The 18286-nt window shown below is 47.5% G+C and overlaps 1 protein-coding gene and 1 long non-coding RNA gene across 12 annotated transcripts in view; one reads left to right on the top strand and one right to left on the bottom strand.

The window, feature by feature from the left end:
* Positions 1 to 8323, bottom strand: part of TLK2 (tousled like kinase 2) — a 43829-nt gene extending 35506 nt beyond the window's left edge. For 3 of the 11 annotated variants that reach the window (XM_085211338.1, XM_085211340.1, XM_085211342.1), the window contains exons 1-3: positions 6848 to 7625; positions 6187 to 6275; positions 4389 to 4454 (exon numbers count right to left, since the gene is read on the bottom strand). In XM_085211338.1, coding sequence (XP_085067464.1) covers positions 4389 to 4454; positions 6187 to 6275; positions 6848 to 6950 — 258 coding nt within the window. In that variant the 5' untranslated portion in view covers positions 6951 to 7625. Of the gene's footprint in view, positions 1 to 4388; positions 4455 to 6186; positions 6276 to 6847; positions 7626 to 7913; positions 8048 to 8189 lie in introns of those variants that run through there. The other 8 variants (XM_085211332.1, XM_085211333.1, XM_085211339.1 and 5 more) reach the window with 8 other exon arrangements.
* Positions 8324 to 8541: 218 nt separating this feature from the next.
* LOC146542576 (uncharacterized) lies at positions 8542 to 13625 on the top strand. The gene is made up of 3 exons (XR_014880112.1): positions 8542 to 8681; positions 10123 to 10265; positions 10797 to 13625. It is a non-coding gene; the product is annotated as an uncharacterized LOC146542576 (long non-coding RNA).
* The last annotated feature ends 4661 nt before the right edge of the window (positions 13626 to 18286 follow it).

The following is an 18286-nucleotide window of genomic DNA, read 5'->3' as shown; positions in this document are numbered from 1 at the left end:
CCTCGCAATGGAATAATAAGATCTGGAACGCAAGCAGCCTCCAAAAATGCCTAATACAAAATCTCTAATGGATTTCCCCCTCCAGAGGACAGCTATCTGTACTATTTCACATGTGCAATCTACTGTTCCAGAGGAGTTGGAATGAAACACTTTTTTGCCATCAACAAAAGAGCAATTCCATTCTGATTACAGATTCTCCCATTACTGTAGAACATCCCCTAGAAACTACACTGACAGCATCATAAAATTGAATTCAACAAAGAAATTGAAATGGTGAAAAGGAACTGACTACTTTGTTACAGAATCAGGAAAGCAAAGTTTGAGAGCTGTTTGTAAGTATCTGCAAGTTCACTGTCATGTTTACTGATTTTGTGAACAAATGCAAAATCCTTTCTAGACAATTTTTGACCTAATTCCACCAAATGAGTTTTTGCTTCCCTTGACTGCCTTCAAGTAGGCCTACAGCTTCTATTTCTTTTACAGCAAAGCATTAGGCCTGTATTACAGGCAAGAAGCTAAAGCATCTTGTTCACGTCAAACTTAGCAAAAAAACCCACTCATTCTGAGGTATTCAGACTACAAAAACACAGAGTGCTCATTAGGATGTGTTGCAGCAATGAAGATGCAGTACCTGGGATGTTTAAGGAACACAGCCTAACCCTCACTGCTACTGCTCTTCTCTCATAGTTAGGCAAGAGGAAGGAGACAGTTTTCATGACCCTCCAGCTAGATACCTACTTTCACACACAACTTCATGTTATCAACTACTTAAAGCAACAGGTTTAGGCAATGGATATGAGAAACTATACATCTGAGTGTCTGCCCTTCAGTTAATAGCGAGGGAGCGCGTGTGCACGCTAAAAAAATCTTCAAATTTATGTTTTATCATTCCTGGCTGTTTATATTTAACTCAGCATCTGACATTGGATAAATGTTCAGTACTTAATTTAGCGTACCATTTTAAGTGGTCATGACACAAAAAGAATTAAAGGAATGAACCTGAATTTTGGGAAAAAGTAAGTAAGCAATGGCAAAGAATACTGACACCAGAATAAAGCTTGGAAAGCAGTAGCAGAGAGCAAACTTGCACAAGTTCACACTGGAAGAGCTTATGAATTTCGTTTCTTGAATCATCTGCAGTGGCATCAGGCTTTTCTTGCAGTCTGCACTGGGATAACAATGCACTGCTCTGCCCTCACTTTCAGCCCACTCACCCACTATACCCCATCAAGGGAAATGGCGATGGGGCTCAGCAAACATTTGAAATACGTGGGTAAAAGAAAGAAGCTAATAGTTCCTATGCTGTGTACCCAAATGACAAGCATAAGAACAGCACGCACTTCCTCCTCAGTGAGGAATTTTTCTGAGATAAGCTGGCATGCTCTTTTCCCTTGTGATTCACCTTTCAACTGCTCTAAGTGGCCTACCTATGCACAATAAAACCTCCATGTTGAGAACTGGATGCAGGAGCAGCAGGCCCTTTCAAGACTCCCACTCAAAGGCGAAAATTAAAAACCTGTCCACTCACACAAGCTACTCAGTTAGTCATTTCTCCCTTTGCAAGAGCCCTGAGAATGCCACAAACGAGGCACAGTGGCTGAAGTTTCAATAGAAACAGCTCAGCCTGATAATAGATCCCGTTGCAGTTCCTGTAACAAAGTTAGTCTGACTCAGGCCTCCCTTACCTACCTGCTGTTCAAGCCTATATACTGCCTCGCATGACTCGTGCATCTCCCCAGCCTCTCCAAGCTCCCAGACACGATGCTCCAGGCTCGTCTGTGCCTCTTCTGTTGGGCAGCCTCCATTTTGTGATCTGCAACTCCTCATACTGGAAGAGAGCTCTAGGAATCCAAGCTGCCTAGCTGGAGTCTCACACGTGGAGCTACGCGCGTTGCAAAACTCTCTTGCTAACTCAGTGGCGGAGATCTGCTTCACTACCTCAGGCCAATGCAGCCCAAATCATTCTGAATTCTGCAGCAAATCAAGAGATGTCAAAGGGAAAAAGCCAGTCCTTTGTCCCACTAGAAGTTACTGCTGACTCCACACAGGCTTACACCGAAGAGAAATGCTTTTCCAGCCACTCTAATCCATGGGCTACTCCACAAGCCAGGTTTAAGAAACATTTTCATCTTATTTCGAGAACCTCTGAAGTTGAGAATTAAAGGCTGCTCCTAGAAAAGCTCAATGTTAACCAACTTTATGGCCTATAATGAAGTCCCCATATCGCCTACATGCCACAGGTTTTTCTTTTTGCCATGAGACGTGAAGCTACCATCGGCCGTGCACAGTTACCCTCCCTTGTATACGATAGGTAAACAAATTTGTAACAGGATTTGCTTGAGCTCCATTATGCCTCAAGAGTTCTCTTAGAAAAAAAGATTATTTTACTGACAGCAAGTTGGACAGAAACGTCACACAACTCAACCTGAACCTCAATTCATGGGGAAGGAACAGAACTGAGATCTGATAACTGCTTCTGAACTCTAGCAGCTAGACAACACTTTTGAAATAAAGAATACTGCCCAAAGAAACATCCAAACAGTTTTCAGCTATCTGGCACAAATTCCTGGCACTTTCTGCAGTAACTGATAAATTTATATCAAAGGTTCAAAACTCTTATTAATTAGTTCCTCTGGTGGCATGTGACACCTGTCAGGGACTACCAGTGTGCAGCTCTGCTTCCCTCCAAAGAAAACAATTATGCTCACGTGTTAATTCTCAGCTTGGTAACTTTTGTTGCTAAAAACATTGCTAAGCAGACTACACAACTGGTAGTTATTGAATTGACTGAGAGTTTCTATTCTGCAGCATCAGGGAAAGAATAAAAAAAAAAAGCCACAAAAAAAAAAAAAAGCTGTTCTTTTTTATGAGCTGTTCTCTTTTTGGAGGCAGATGTTCTGCAATGTCAGTGACACTCTTCAGGTTATTTTCATTTTCCTCTTTGTGATACCTCAAAGAGAGAGGAAAGGGAGCAGTAGCTGCCACCAAGACCAATGCTTCTTCAGTTGTCTCACACAAAAACAGACCCAGTCACCCTCTAGAAATACTTCAGCCTTTCTGTGGTTGTTACAGCGAAGTGGTGCACACAGTTTAGTTTAAAGACCATTTAACTATCAACTTGTAGCAAACACCCACAATGCAGACATGATCCAGCCTGGCTAAGCCTGAAGCAAACTATGCACAAGCACACGACTTCACCCATCACAACTACCTATTCCAACCCCCACCCGGCACAAGTCTCTGAAAATGACACCCATCCTTGTGAGCTAACCCATGTGGTACCTTAACAGACAAAACTAAAAGATGCCATCTCCAGAAACAAACTCTTTTTTTACCTTCTGTACCTCACGACCCAAGGAAGATGCCCAAGATGACTAGCCAGAATAATATCTCAAGTGAACATGCTTAAATTTCCCCTATATACGTAAACACAAACTAGAGCCAGATAAACAAGAATACTTGTAGATGTCAGACAGTCACATGTTAATTCAAGGACTTGCTCTGGGAATCTGGGGGAGAATGGCACTTCACCATATGGCAGGAATAGATAGCTTCAGAAAGCTGGCGATGCTTTAGATATCTGGTGACCTGGATGCACCACAAGGACTATCACAGTTGCCTAGAAACATCCCTTGCTCATAAATTCCATGTGTTAACTCCAAGCTTCTAGAGAAGTATATTCTCCAACTACTAAGAAAATTCATCACAGTCTTGCAACAGAATTTTGTGGCATTTAGGATTGCAAACGACCTCAGCCATTGGGTTGTGCCTTCAGCCACCACGGGAGGTGACAGCCCACAGCTGCTTCCAAAAGAGTTTAGGATTTCTGTGCTCTACTACTGTTACTGGAAGGCACTCACAGAATCCTGTGACCCTGATGGCTAGAAGCATTTTTTTTCCTAGTTTCTAGACCAAAAACTTATTCTTGATCAGTTTACTTAGAGTTGCATGCAGACATTTCTTTGCTTGCAAACAAGAAGGAAAAATAGGCTTAAAAGCTGCAGTTACATGAAAGATGCCAACTAGCACGTCAGTTTTATGCAGGCTCAAAACATACCCTGTACTTTTCAACATTGAAGAAACGTAACCGAGCACACTGAGCAGCACAACAAGCCAATGGAAGGCAGGAAGCTCAGAGCTGTAACTGCCTGCTGCATTTACCCAATAGGAGAGCATCTAAGAGGACATTTCTTCCTTTTATGCAATAAAGAGCAACAGAATACCTCTATCCCAGGAGGATGTGCCAGTCCCAGTCCCACTAGATGGCACTAATTTACTCTAGGTAGCTTTCCTTCAACATTTAATTGGAGAGAGCTAAAAATCTCAGTTGAATCACACAAATTGTATCACAGCTTTCCCAACACATTCCCTTGAAGACAGTGACCTACCAATGCCAGTGCGGAGCATGACGGACGGAGACTTGGGGGGGTAGGGAGGGAATTTGAAGCGCCAACCTGGGAGGGAATGTAGTATCTGAGATTAATATTGCAACCAAGACTTGCTGCAACATAGTAGAGTCATGCTAGTTCATATCAACGGTTGGCTGATCTATTGCAAATTAGCAAGTATATCAATATATATTGTGTAATGCACTTTAACAGTTTACTGACCAACACGAGGTAATACTGCACAATAACAGGGCAAAACAAAACTCAGGGAAGAGCTTTGCTTAAAGCGTGCTCTCCAAGAAATGAGGACTTATCACTTGGATTTGTTTTAGTAACAAAATGATTTGTTAATATTCACCTGAACAAAGTAAGGGTGCATACTGTTTCCAGACTAGACACACAGAAAACAATTTAGACTTGCTTTCCTATATCCTTTAAAGGTGATTCCTTTAAAAGGAGCAGTTCCTAGCTTTTTCAAGAGCACTGAGTATGTTGGCACTCTTTTAAACAAAGGCAGTCTTCTATGATTTTAAGTCTTAAGAAAGTTGTTTGACTTTATTTATACTCTACCTACACTGGAAGGAAGATGCAAGAACAGATGAGAAAGCACATTAAAAGTTGTAATGTTGTATAAAATATCTTTCAAGATCATAACTACATTACAGAGCATAAACTTGTAAGAGCCCTGAGATCAGAAGTCTTAACAGTGGGAAAAAGATCAAAAAAGCCCACATTCCTACTTCAGTAACTGAAAGTTTCTCGTTAATGACTTCAGTGTTAATCACCCTCACTACACTGCTTCAAAACTGGGTCTTTTCCTTCTTCATGCTCTCTTCCAAGACTTGTCTGAGATCTGGCTGAAGTACATAAAGAAAAAGTATGTACTCAAACTAAACCAATTTAAAGCTCTGATTTACTATCAGTTTTTCTAATGCAGATCTACAAAGTTTCTTTCCAAAACAATGCTAAGAGGCTTCCAAAAATTCCATTGCAAAGATGGTGTTTTACCTTCCACCTTTCCGTTGCTCAAAACTCAGCACCTTCATGAAAAATAAACTCCTTATCACTGACCTAGTTTAAAATGAGTTCTGCCACCATTTCATTGCTCAGAGAGGAAATCAATTTAGCACTACCAACAACATCTGGAGAGCTAATAACTTAATGCTAGCACATCCAGCAGCCACACAGTGTTGTTGTTAGGTGTCTCACCTAAGAAAATCAGCTACTGGGTAGTTTTGAAGTAGTACGTGAGGACAAAGATGGGATTTACCAGCAGGTTGTGGATCACTGATAGGGGAAAGTTTACCTTCAAGTACTTTTGGGTGTGTTTCATGCAACCAAGTAAGTAGGCAATTTCAACACCTTTTACCCACAAAGAACTGCATGGACAAATTCCTGAAAATATTCAGCCTGGTTACATGTTGTATTAAACACAATCAACTTGAAACTGTATCTAACAAGGGGCCAAATCCAATTCCCAAATGCATACTTGGGAGAAAGGAAGAGACGGGTAAGATTCCCAAAGACAAAGCTGTCCTTTTTTAGTGGAGTGCAAGCTGCCTTAAGATGGAGCAACTCCTGAGAACTTATTTGGAACCCCAAATCTTCCGTATAGAGTGCATCTGCTCATAGAGATCCCATTTTCATTCCTCTTCAACATACTTCAGACAAATCAGCAGTCAAAACAGAACTATGGATACAAACACATCCTGCTAGCAAAGCAAAATTAGCAAGGGGGGAGGAAGAAAAGAACGCAGTGCAGAATGTCATGCCTTTCACTGAAGGTATCTGTACTCACCTTAGCAACACCAACTCCAGTAAACCTGGCCTCCAGTAGTTCCTGCCTTCGTGGGTCCAGGCTATGCAATTCTTCCATCATTTCTGCTGCTGTGGGAGAATAACGTTCAGATTATGCAATGCAAGGAAAGGAGAGATTTAAGATTCTGTGCCACTGACAAGACTCAAAAGTGCCTGTTTTGAAGCATAACCACGTAGAGAGCATTTTCTTGCAAGAGAAATATGAGATTACCATGCAATAACAACATGATTTTGTCACCATATTACTGTACGTAAACCACAACCCTGATGGAGAGGTTCATCTTCTCTCTGTAGCACCAGCCATTTCAAGATCTCTTAATCCAAGAAACCAATTATGTCACATTCTCCCACTGGATGCTTTATTAAAAGGAAAACGCAGGACCAGAGCGTTATGACTAAAGGCTTCACAGCTTCCCATCCATCCTGCATGACTAGGAGAAAAAAGCAAAGAATCCTCATCCCAGAATTTATTTTTGGCCAACCCCTAAAACAGAAGGTCTCCCAAAACTCCAGATTTCACTGACAACAGCTCTGCTTCTTCCAAGCACGGAAAGGGATTGTCAGAGGAAAATAATGCATGTTTACATCTCTCTGTTACGAAGTACTGGATACCCCCAGCTGCATCTCTACACTGGATGTACCTGGGGTACCTCTCGGCAATCTGATGCCATGGATGCCATCACTTGAGGGATTCAGAAACAACAGACCAAACAAGCGTGGTTGTGTAAAGAGCTGAAGAATCATAAAACGTAAAATGCAGATACTGAACTACGAAGAAAAAAAAAAAAAAAAAAGGGACGAATTTCAATTTTCATTTTGACTGCGAATCGCATCTTCCCAAATGCACCAATCAAGTCCATCATTTCCAGAAATGTCTGTTCCAGTTTCATTTCCCAGACGAAGGTAGGGGAAAAAAAAGAGACAGAAGATAAAGATTTGCCGTATAAAGAAGCGTATGTGAGGAGGAAAGTTCCTGAAGGGCAGCAAGTGCCCTCTAGATCAGGCAGCATACAGTTGTTCCTTTTATTAACTGTCCATTTTGTCCCTGCTGTTTCCTCCAAATGCTGCAGCTCTAAGTTACAGAGGGCTCAGTGAATCAATCATTCACAAGCGCTCTCCCCAACCGGCAACGAGCCTCAACAACCAAACGCAGCCAGCACAGAACCCCATTTCTACTATTTGCTCCAACAAAGCTATCAGCCTAGTTTTCAAAACAGGAAATCTGTGCACGGAGGAAAATGACAGGCGAGCCCTAAAGGTGTTCAAGAGCTCCGTTCTCATTTATGGGGAGTGAACAGCGGGGATGCCGGGCTGGGGAAGGGGCAGCCCGGCTGGGAAGGGGCCGCACCAAACCGCCCCCAGCCCGGAGCCCCTCTGCCCGCGGGGGTCTGGGGAATGCCCTCCTCCATCCGCCCACCCACCCACCCACCCATCCCTGGTGGCACGGACGGCATCCTCTCCCTGCCCTCCTCCCGACGGCTCTTAGGGGCGACGCGCGGCCCCTCTCTCCAAACACGGGCACGCGTTGTTCGAGCAGCCTGCCCAGCCGCTGCACCGCCTCGGCCTGCCTCCTCCCGTCACCGCCTCGCTGCCAGGCCGGGGATCCAAAGGCCGTGCCCACCCCTTCACCTCCTCACCGCGCTCCCCCGGGGCCGGCCTCGTTCTTACCTCCCCCCCCCCTCCCCCAAATACACCCCAACACCCCACCGGGGCCTCGCGTTGATCCGAACACCCGCGGCCCAGGCCTCGCTCCGCCGCCTCGGGGCACGCACAGGCCGCGGCCCTTCCGCCTGACCCCGGCCCGGCCCCGCCGCGGCCAGCAGCGGCCAGAGCTCCGCCGCCACCCCGCCCTCCCTCCCCCGGTGGTCGCCGCCCGCCGCCCCCTCCGCCCCCACGGCCCACGGAGGGTGGGGGATCCCCACCGCCCCCCCTCTCCTCCTCCTCCTCCCTCCTTCTCCTCCTCCTTCCCCAGGCTTCTCTCACCTGGTGCTGCTGCTCGTGCCGCCGCCCCGCCGCTCCTCTCCCCTCCCGCCCGGGCCCGGCGCTCCCCGGGCACCGCTCGGATCCCGCCGCCGGGGGCAGGAGGAGGAGGAGGAGAAGGAGGAGGGAGGGAGGGAACCTGCTGCTGCTGCTGCTGCTGCGGCGGCAGAGGCACGGGCGGGAGGGGGAGGCCAGGGGCGGCTCCGCGGCCTCTCGTGAGCCGCCGCCGCCGCCGCTGCGGGCGCCCGGGGGAGAAGGGTGGAGGGGAAGGGAACGGCGGCGGAACGGGGTGTGGGGGGGTGGAAGGTAGGGGTGGAAGGCGGGGGCGAACCGCTCGGTGCGGGCGGCGGAGCGGGGACGGAGCTAGGCCGCGGATCCCCGGCCTCGCGTAGAAGCCTCGGCCGAGCGCGGCGCGCGAAGGCCAGCGGAGGTGGCGAGGCCTCGCGGCAGGACAAAGGCCCGAGGGAGGGCTCGGCGGGTGCGGCGCCCGGGCAGGTGGGGGGGGGGGGGTTCGGTGGGGGGGTGGCGGCGGAGACCCTTCGCTCGGCGGGGGCGGCGCGGTGCGGGCAGGTGCGGGGCCGGTGCTCCCCCTCCCACCCCTCCCCCTCCCGCGGCGTTCGGCCCGGCCCGGCCCGGATCGATTGGTGCACACACAGTGGTGAAAGCGCGCGGCGTCTCGCGAGATTTGCACGGCGGCGAGAGGGCGGAGGGGGGGTGGGGGGGGAGGGCAGGTCAGCGCGGGAGGGGGGAAGGGGGGGGGGGGCAGGTCAGCGGGGGGCGTGGCCTCGAGTGGGATGGGGGCGGGGCTAAAGGGAGGGAGGGGCCGCAGCCCGGCCCTGGGGTGGGGGGGCAGCAGGTACGGAGGGGTGGGGGGAGGGGCAGGGCTGGGGAGGCCTATGGGGGTCAGGGTCGGCTGTGGGGTCAGCAGGCTCAATGCGGGGGGTGGGTGGGGCTGGGGGTCAGGACAGCCCTGGGGTGTTTGTCCCTCCTTAGGGGTGACCTGACCCCCCACCCCCCCCAAGGCTGTCCTTAGAGGGAGTTGGGGGGGGGGGTCTGTGAGGGGGTCTGTGAGGGGATGTCCCCATCTTCCCCAGCCAGCAGTGACCTCGCACCCGGGAGCAGCCCCATCCCCTGGGCTGAGGGCATGCCGGTGCCCCTCGACCCTACCCTCCCCCCTTCATCATCCCCGTAGCCCCCCAGGATCGTGGTCTAATCCTAAATACAGCCCCCCCAGGATCCAGGCTGCCCCTTGCATCCTTTCCTTGGGGCTGACGGAGCCATCAGACACAGCCCGGCGGTTCTGCGCTCACTGCTGCCTTTCTAAGGCCAAGACGTGCGATTGAAAAAAAAAAAAAACAAAAAAAAAAGGAGAGGGGGGGAAGATGAGAAAGAAGAGAATCAAAATGCAAAAGGCTCTTCCAGAGGCGGCGTGGCAGCTCCGTCGCCCCTTTGGCTGCCGGTGCAACCTGCTCGCCTGCAAGGCTGAATCGGCTTTCTGAAAAGCAAGCGAGGAGAAGGAGGATTGGCAAAAAAAAATCAAATAAATTAAAAAAGAGGGGAAAAAAGAAGCAGCACGTCGAGAAGTGACCAGGCCTGTCCGACGGGAGGCAGGCGTGGATCGGTGATGGGATCTGCTCTGGGTTGAGGTGTCAGAGCCCAAAACCGAGCACCCGCAGCAAAGCCCATCCGACAGCGGGAGGGGGGCGAAGGGGAACCGCTGAGCTTCAGCCCTGGAGGGGGGGGGGAAAAACCACCGTTCCTGCAGCACCATGGGGGGGAAGCGCTGTTATTTTGCACTCGTTCATTTATCGTGCTCCGAGCCCGGCGTTATTCGTTAACTTCGTGTTGCAAATGGCTTTCCGAGGCGCCTGCCTCATCTCACAAGCTGGGTTTCCTGTACTTTAATCTGCTTTTTTTTTTTTTTTTCTTTCTGTAGAAGAGCCACTCCAGCTTCAGCTCCCGCTGCGTGATTCACGTTTTCAGCATGGCCAGCAGTAGGAATTTGTTAAAAAAATAAATAAACGACCTGCTTTCCCTCCTTCCCCACCCCCCGAAAAAAAGAAGAGGAGACATTCTAGGGTAAATATTCTAAATTAGCTGCTAAACTAATCACAGCCATTTAGGGAAGCGCTAATTAGTACCATTTGCAGTTAGCATGGTTCGAAAGGATGTATACATTTCATTTGTTCCGTTTGATTTTGGGTGGTGGGAGGAGATGCTTTGGGGGGCTGTTGGACCCACGAAGGGATCCCAGCACCCACAGCTGCACCTACGGGCTGAGCTTTGAATGGGGCAGTTTGTGATCTCAGAACACTGAACAGGAACCCAGATGTTGCACTGCTGAATCCACTGCTCTGTGCCCCATCTTTGTGTTCTGGAGGAGTTGGGGATCACTTTGGTGGGGACCCTGGGAGGCTGAAGGCTCCTGGATACCTGGAGCACGTATTTCAAACACAAACATTTTGTGTCAAACACACACAGTCGGAGCCGTGGGTGGTTACTTCAGCAATAAGCTGAGGTTACACCATCCTCCTGTGCCTTACCAAAAGGGTTGGGGTACGCATCGTAGAGCCCCATCTCTACTACAAAGCCAAATGCTGTCCTCCCCAGATTATTTTCCACGTAACACCTGCAGCCGCAGCTCCTTTCCAAGACACCAAACCAGCTCCCATAGGACGAGGCAGCTCGCCTTTCTGTGCTGTAGAGGGGAAAGGAATCAACAGGTAATAACTGCATTTATGGCCGTGGGCAGAAATTCAGGAGAATTCCTCTAAGAGCATCGTGTGCTGTCAGCAAAGTGCCCAGTAGGTATGAAGGACAGACAAGCTTACCAGTTAGCTTCTGCAGGAGGTCAGCGATGGGACTTTTCCCCATCAGAGCCTCTAAGTCAGAGATCCTGGAAGTTTTCCTGCTGTATTCCATCACAGCACCACTCGGAGCAGAGCTGGACCGTCTGTCCCCATGCAGTGTTTCCTTTCTTACTGCCCTTGCCTGTGTGCCCTGGCACAGCAATGGGCTCCAATGTGAAAATGGATTTATTGATGATAAGACACATTTCAGCTCGGGTCTTTGTTATGGCATTCTTTCCCATAGGACTTAATACCCCAGATTCAGACTCAGCAGAGATATGGTGATTTTTTGTTTTTTGTTTTTTGTTTTTTTTTAAACAAAAATCTGTTTCTTAAAGAAGAAAAACTGAACGCATTGAGATGTCCTTGCAAGGAAAAGCTGTTTGTGACTTTGTTTGAGCAGGGAAAGGTTTGGTGATTGAAAGTGGTTAGGATGTGGAAGAATTTAAACATGTATAAGAAAATGTCCAATTCAATTTGAAACTCTAGCGTCAACCATGAAGATACTACTTTTAAAAACATATAAACATAATAAAACAATTGGAAAATGAAGTCTGGTTATCTCAACGCCACAGTATTCAGTAGATTTGGAGTACTTGGATCTCTAAGAATCCTCATGCAATAAACCTTCCATTCTTCACACAATAAACCTGCATGGCACACAAACACTCCTCACTTTTCCCCCATTTCCACGTGAGATGCTGCAGCTCCGACACACTGGTCCTTTTAGAGAAGCTGCTTTGAAAGCTGGCGGGCAGGATGGCTATGAGCAATGCAGGACGTACAGGGCTGACCAAATATTATCTCATCCGTGGGGGCAAGCCAGCCCTCCTACACCCTCATCTGTGCCAGATCCCTCTCATACAGCATCCTGCTCTCCAGGTCTGCCATCAGCCAGCAGCAATGCTTCCCGCTGCATCCCCCCGTGGCAGCACTCCCGTTTTCTCTCCCTGGATGTCAGCAATATCTTTGGCATGTTACGCTTCTATCACGGTTTGGAAGAACTACTCAGCTGCCGCAGCCATTTTGTCACTGAATTCAACTGGAGCTTCCTCCAGCCAGCACCGTGCTTAGCAAAAAGGAGAGCAAAACCTTTGCATCGCTGCTGTGCTCTGAACCAACGTTAGATTTGGCAAAAATGTGCTGAGATTTTAGAGATAAGGCAACGCAGCATCTAACAAGTTCTTTGTCGTGAATTTTGAAGATAAAATATCAGAAGGTCATTATCTTTTTTCTTTTTTTTTTTTTTTCCTCATGTTATCAGTGCTTTGCCTTTGCTTTCCAGGCTTGTAAAAGATTGTAACTGCATTTTTCCTCGTGTCTCTGTACAGCCATAAGGTGTAGGAATGCACTGACATAACGCAGCACCCAGAAAAAGGAGAGCTGAGATTCCTCTGTGATAGCAGGAATCCGGGACCCGAGGAAAGCACCAAATTGCCCCAACCTTTAAAGCATGAATGCTGTCATCGGTGATCTCAAATCTGGAAATTTTACAGCTGTTGAGATGGAAAAAAACAAAATCAGTTCACTCAACAGGTTTCTTATGGATTTAGCACTGGGGGATGATCTCACCTCGAGGCATCACATCCAGAAGAGGCCAAGCCCTGCCTGCAGAGCTGGCTGTCCTACCGAGCTGCAACTGGAGAGTTTGTCAGACACAGGGCGTTCAAAACAGCTCACCCCAGTGTGGATTCTCTAGTGTGTAGTAAGGCTCCAGCACAGCCCTTTCCTCACTAGGAAAGTTAAAAGGGTCTCTTTTCATTTTCATTAGATGGGGAGAAGGCTGCTCCAAGATAACATGCCATCACCTGACTCCTTCCTGAGGCCATTTGGAGCCTCCACCCTCCCACACAATGGAGTTTATCTAGGAGGTTGTTCCTGCCCCTCCCTCTGTCTACACCTTCAGGTATCCCATTAGGGAGGCTCTGATACCCGAACCCAGTAGGAAAGCATCCAGCTCACACAATCTCCACGCTTGCAGCAAGCAGAGCACAGCCTCAGAGCAGTGCCTGAGCCAAGGCAGCGCGTGTCCTGCCTGCCTGCCTGCCTGCAGGAAGCACCCCAGCCAAAACTCACAGGTAGGATATGAATACCTCCGTGATCACGTTCACTTCCCCAAAGCACATGGCATCAGTGAAATCCATTGTTTGTTCTGCACGCTCCCGAAATGGTGTGATTTTCCTCTATGTGCAGCAAACCTTCCCCCGTCATTCACTACTACTTCCTAGAATACATGAGAATATTATTCTCGGCAGGATTTGTCCTCTGCTTCTCTTCCTCCTGCTTAAAACAGGCATAATAACACCCTACCTTACAGGGCTTTCTGAAAGCCTCTATTAAACAAACTGCTCTCAGATTTGTGTAAGAGGAAAATTAAATCAACATCCCATTGTAAAGCTGGAGTTATTGCACGCATATTTCTGGCAGGATATTCAGCCTCTATGTGAGTGTGTGTAAATACATACCAACCTTCACACCGAGGGTTGTCTCAGTAGGGAAGGAGTCACTACAGAAGTTAAGGAAGAGTTAGATTTAGTCTCGATCAATCTCTTCATATCCACCCTTGGTGATGAATACAGGAAAAATGTACAGCTGCATAATTAAAGACTATAGTGAAGTGTATCTCCTAGGTGTTCTGTCTTGATGAGGGGGACCAAGAGCAGTGCCTGGTGCTTGGATAAAGGAGTAGTTTAAGGGAAGATCAGCCTTTTTTTCCTCTAAATGAGGAAACCCATCCAATAGCCCCAGAGAAGGGTGGCACGGGGCACCTCTCCACCTCCAGCTGCGCAGAAGATGCCCTGTATGCCTCATGCACAGGGTGTGAGCCTGGCCCCCACGACCCAGGTCTGCAAACAGCAGCTTTCCATTCCACATCAGCTGAAAGAACGTTTCACAAGCCAAAGGTTTGGCTTCAGATTGGCCCCAATACTCGTCAGTCCCCAAATAAAGTGAAAACCTGAGAGCTGTAAGAGTCCTTCGGACTACAAAACATCGAAACAACCTGAATACAGCAATCGTGCTAGCTCTCCTCTCCCAAATCAAGCTGCTGCTCACATGTTCCATGCTGCTGCTTGCAGTGAAGACTCTGGGGCTTCTGCATTGAATGAGTCAGGGTAGCAGGGTCCAAATCTCACTAGGCTGTTCTTTCTTCCTGGAAACACCATGAGCCAACAGGCTGGCAGCTCCAGGCACGTGCTAGCAATCTCTGCCATCGCTGCTTCCCAACCACAACCAGGTCCCACTCATCCAACTGTTGTCACATCTGTGTAGGGGTCAAAAACCATATTTTCAAAAGCAAAAAGCCTTCTGAGGGGCGACATCTCCAATCACACCCATCACTTCTGGGCTTGCGCTCTCCATAACAAAGGTAGCTGTATTTCACTTGATTCAAATTAGCACTGCTGTTGCCTGCACAGATAATTTCCTGCCGTGTGTCCCACTTTCTCTGCGATACAAGCTCCCATTCTGCAAGGCAGTTAAGCACAGGAACTTAACTGCCTTCAGCGGGAGTTAAGGACAAACTTCAGAGCTTTGCTGATTAAGCACAGAATTGACAATTCCTTTCCCTTTAGAGCACCATGCTTCACAAGCCTCCTCCAAAAACTCATCCCTCCTCCCTGCACTTCTAATAATTTCTATCATGCCCTGAAAGCGTATGTGACAACATCACTAAGTGAGAACCCTACGGATAGCTGTAAAAAAAAGATGTGTGCCAAGCACACACCCCTGTCTGGGAGGATGAATAGCTACAACTGCAAAAATGATCCTGGGCATTCAAACACATTCTCCCAATCCCTAAACATGCTTATTCTCTTCTGGAATGAATTTTCTGTAACATGGCACCAAATCAAAAGCAGTTGCACTGCTCAGATTGACAAATAAGGTCCAGTTGGCTGACAAGAACAAAGAAGAGATCTCTTCCCAACCCTGCATGACTCAGTTTCCCTCCATCCATCTTTACAGAGATGGAGGGATGCTCACCAAATCCCTCAAGGTGACCCTGCTGCCTCGTCTCCATCAGCACTCTCACTTCCAGGCACTAAAACCTGTGCATATCTCATTTGTGCTCAGGAAAAACAGTTGTTTTTTTGATTCCTGTAGGGAATCTGACTGCAAAGCAGCCAAAGGCTCATCCAACACTGACAACAAAGGAAGGTCACTCAGCTTTGGTTATGATGCAGTGACAAAAGCCACAGGCATGCACAGAGGTTACTTCTACTCACACCTCTTTCATTGAAAACAATCAGGTTTCATTTATCCTGGAGCTCTGCAAGTAACTACACAACCAGAAATGGTGATGACATATCCTGAGATGGCGGAGCCAAAGCATTTGGAAGAGAAGGCGATCGTGTCTGCTCTCAGAAGCATTTGGTGATTACTTGTTGTAGCCATAAAAATCCTTAAGGGTGACTGCTGTCTCCTACATCCCTGTCCTCCCAGGGAAGCTCTAACGTTCACTGGAATTTGCAGTGTATTTATTTTTGAAGTGAGGATATCAGAAGCACTCTCAGATTCCTGCTCTCTTTGTCTTGCTCCCCTTCTGCCCCCCAGGTTCCAGAGCTCACCTGTGAAATCTGGATGCTGTGGGAGGAAATACATACCTGGGGAAGCAAAGTGTTCCTTGCTATTTGCTGGAACCCTCAGCGTCACAGCTGGATTGAAAGCCCTTCTGAAGGATTTTTTCAGGCTCAGCCCAAGTCATGGGCACGACGCCACAATCCCTACACGAAAGCGCTATGCAAAGGGTCAGAATCGGCGATGATAAGATTCCCTTCCAGCCAAAACAATCTACAAACATCCAATAAAACCCACCATCCTCTGGCAAGAGCCAGGACCAGATTTTCTGTAGTACAACAATGTCTGGCTCCACAATCACAGGGGCAGTGCCTCTGAAGAGCAATGAAATCATCTCTTCTGCCTGGGAGGTTCGACAAGCTATGTTGGCAATGCCTGTCAGCTACAGACCACAAGGCTGGAGCACTGGGAACAAAACTTGAGCAGATGTGTTCGGAATTGCTTTAAAATTAATGTCACACTGCTTAGAAGATAAAAAAGAACAGTGAAACGTAATGAAAGTAAACTCAAGAAATCTTTGCACACGCTAGAAATACATTGTGCAACCCAGCCTGCTCAGCAGGCTCAAAGTGGGAATGGCAGAAGCTGCTGCAAGTCAGGACCAAGGTACCTGAGCAGGGTGGTGTGGGAGGCAATGCCTGCAGTTGCAGGAGTGCAGCAGCTACAGAGAGAATGGGAGTTGACAGACATTAATACACGACGTTCAGATGGTGTCTGTCTGTAAGAAGCCTGGCTCAGCTCAAGGCCATTAACTTGTTGCTCTCTGAACAGCACCGTAAGGACTGGAAGCAGAAGCACGTTGGCCCAGCATGGTTTGTGTTCAATGACTGCTTAAAGATTACAGCAGAATGAAGAACGTTGAGAAAGGCGCAGAGCTACTTGAATGGCTGCAGGCTCACAGGGCTGCAAGTTTTTGCATGAAGCCCAAGTCAAAACCAGGCAGACAACTGGGATGCAGCCTTCAAAGTAGAAAGAAATAAATTACTAGTCTTCATTTCTTCCCTTTCAGGAGTTTGAACATAAAGGGGAGTCCGTCAACTTTAAATAAATCCTGTTCATAATTAAAAACATATTTTCCTGTGCTGCATATAAGCCCCTGGATAACTAATAAGGCATTTTTCGAACTACTTTAATTCACACTAATTAAGCTGCTTGTTTACCCCAGTGAATAATTTTTCTTCTAGGGGGTTAAAGCAATCCCAGGAGGCGCTCTCCCCTCCAGGGACCAGAGGGAAAGGACCCCAGGGAACGACCCAAGGCACCAGTAACATTCAGAGGTGTTTCACAGCAAGCAACAGAGCTGGTTACATGAATCACATCATGTCAAACCCTCACTGCACTTCTTTTGCTAAGCCTGATTCTTTGCACGAATAAGACAAAGAGACGTGAAGTTGCTCAGCTCCTGGGGGCCTTGAAAAGCAGTTTGCCTAGACTTTGTTTGAGTTCCCAGCCTTGCTGGGGACCAGACTTTGTAGGCCTAGCAAAAACATAACAGTGGCTGCATAGCTCTTGGGTTGGGTCAAACATGTAGCAAAGGAAGATAAATATGTTAGAGGCAAGTGGAAGGGATGGAAGGGGAATTCGGAATCTCACTGGCATTTTCTCTTGCCTTTAATATTGTTTCTTTCAGCATTTCAAGCCCATAGGCTAACTGGCAGGATTTGGAGAGTTAAGGAATTCCTCCCAAGCATTGGTTTATTCATGCTTTGACTCCTGTACTCTATTGAAGATCCATCAAGGGCAGGTCAGTAGCAAGGTATGATTTTTGAGTTTCCTCTACTAAACAAGGCAGGAAATGGAGAAGCATAAAAGGCCACAAAATTGCTATGAAGCAAAACCATTTTATGTTTGTTTTTTTTTTTTTCCCTCCCCCAAACAACTGCTTCAAGCCTCATTTTTTATGCCATTTGGAAATGCTGGAAAGTCTGCCAGCATTTTAGAAAAAAAAAATAACTGGGAAGAGAATCCTTCACATAGTGTATACTATAACCAATTGAGCAAGAATTCTCTTCCCAACTCTTTGATTCCACAGTAAGGGCTGAAATGGCCTGAGCCAGGAAGCCTGCATTAGAAGACAAACTAATCACTGTGGAGTGACAGAGTGATGTGGAAGTTATGAACCCATTGTGCTACCACATGCCTAAGAGCGTGCCCCTTCCAACCCTTCACAAACCAGGATGCTCCTTGAAAACTCCTGCAGACCCTCCGAATACAGCAATGACACTTTGTCAGCTTTTTACTTTCTCTTCCATCTCAAGAGAGCAGTTATTTCATCATCCACGTGTCCTTATAGTCAATGGTTATTCTTAGGGAATTGTAAACTACTAATATTAGTGTCCAGATAACAAAGTCTGCATGCTATGCACAGCACAAACTGCTCTTCAGCTGATGGTGCATGCTTAGTAGGCATTGTTTCTTCAAGGAAAAAAAAAAAATAAAAATCAGTTACCTAACAGTGGCTGAAATCCTTCAGATCAAGTGCCCACAGGCATGTGAGTTTCTGTGGAAGCTTCATTTATATTGCTCAAACCAGAAATGAAAAATGTTACCTCAGAATTTATTCTAATATCCATTGTCCCACATCCTAAAAGTAACCAAACAAACCAAATGGAATAAAAGTTGTTAGCTGTCAAAAGTGGGGTAACACCTTCAGAACACCACACCTGGTTTCCTTTA

The sequence above is a fragment of the Meleagris gallopavo genome, chromosome 29 (assembly GCF_905368555.1).
Source record: "Meleagris gallopavo chromosome 29, MGAL_WU_HG_1.1, whole genome shotgun sequence".
NCBI lineage: Eukaryota > Metazoa > Chordata > Aves > Galliformes > Phasianidae > Meleagris > Meleagris gallopavo.
The sequence above is the reverse complement of the archived record's forward strand: the minus strand, read 5'-3'. Positions and strand labels throughout refer to the sequence as shown.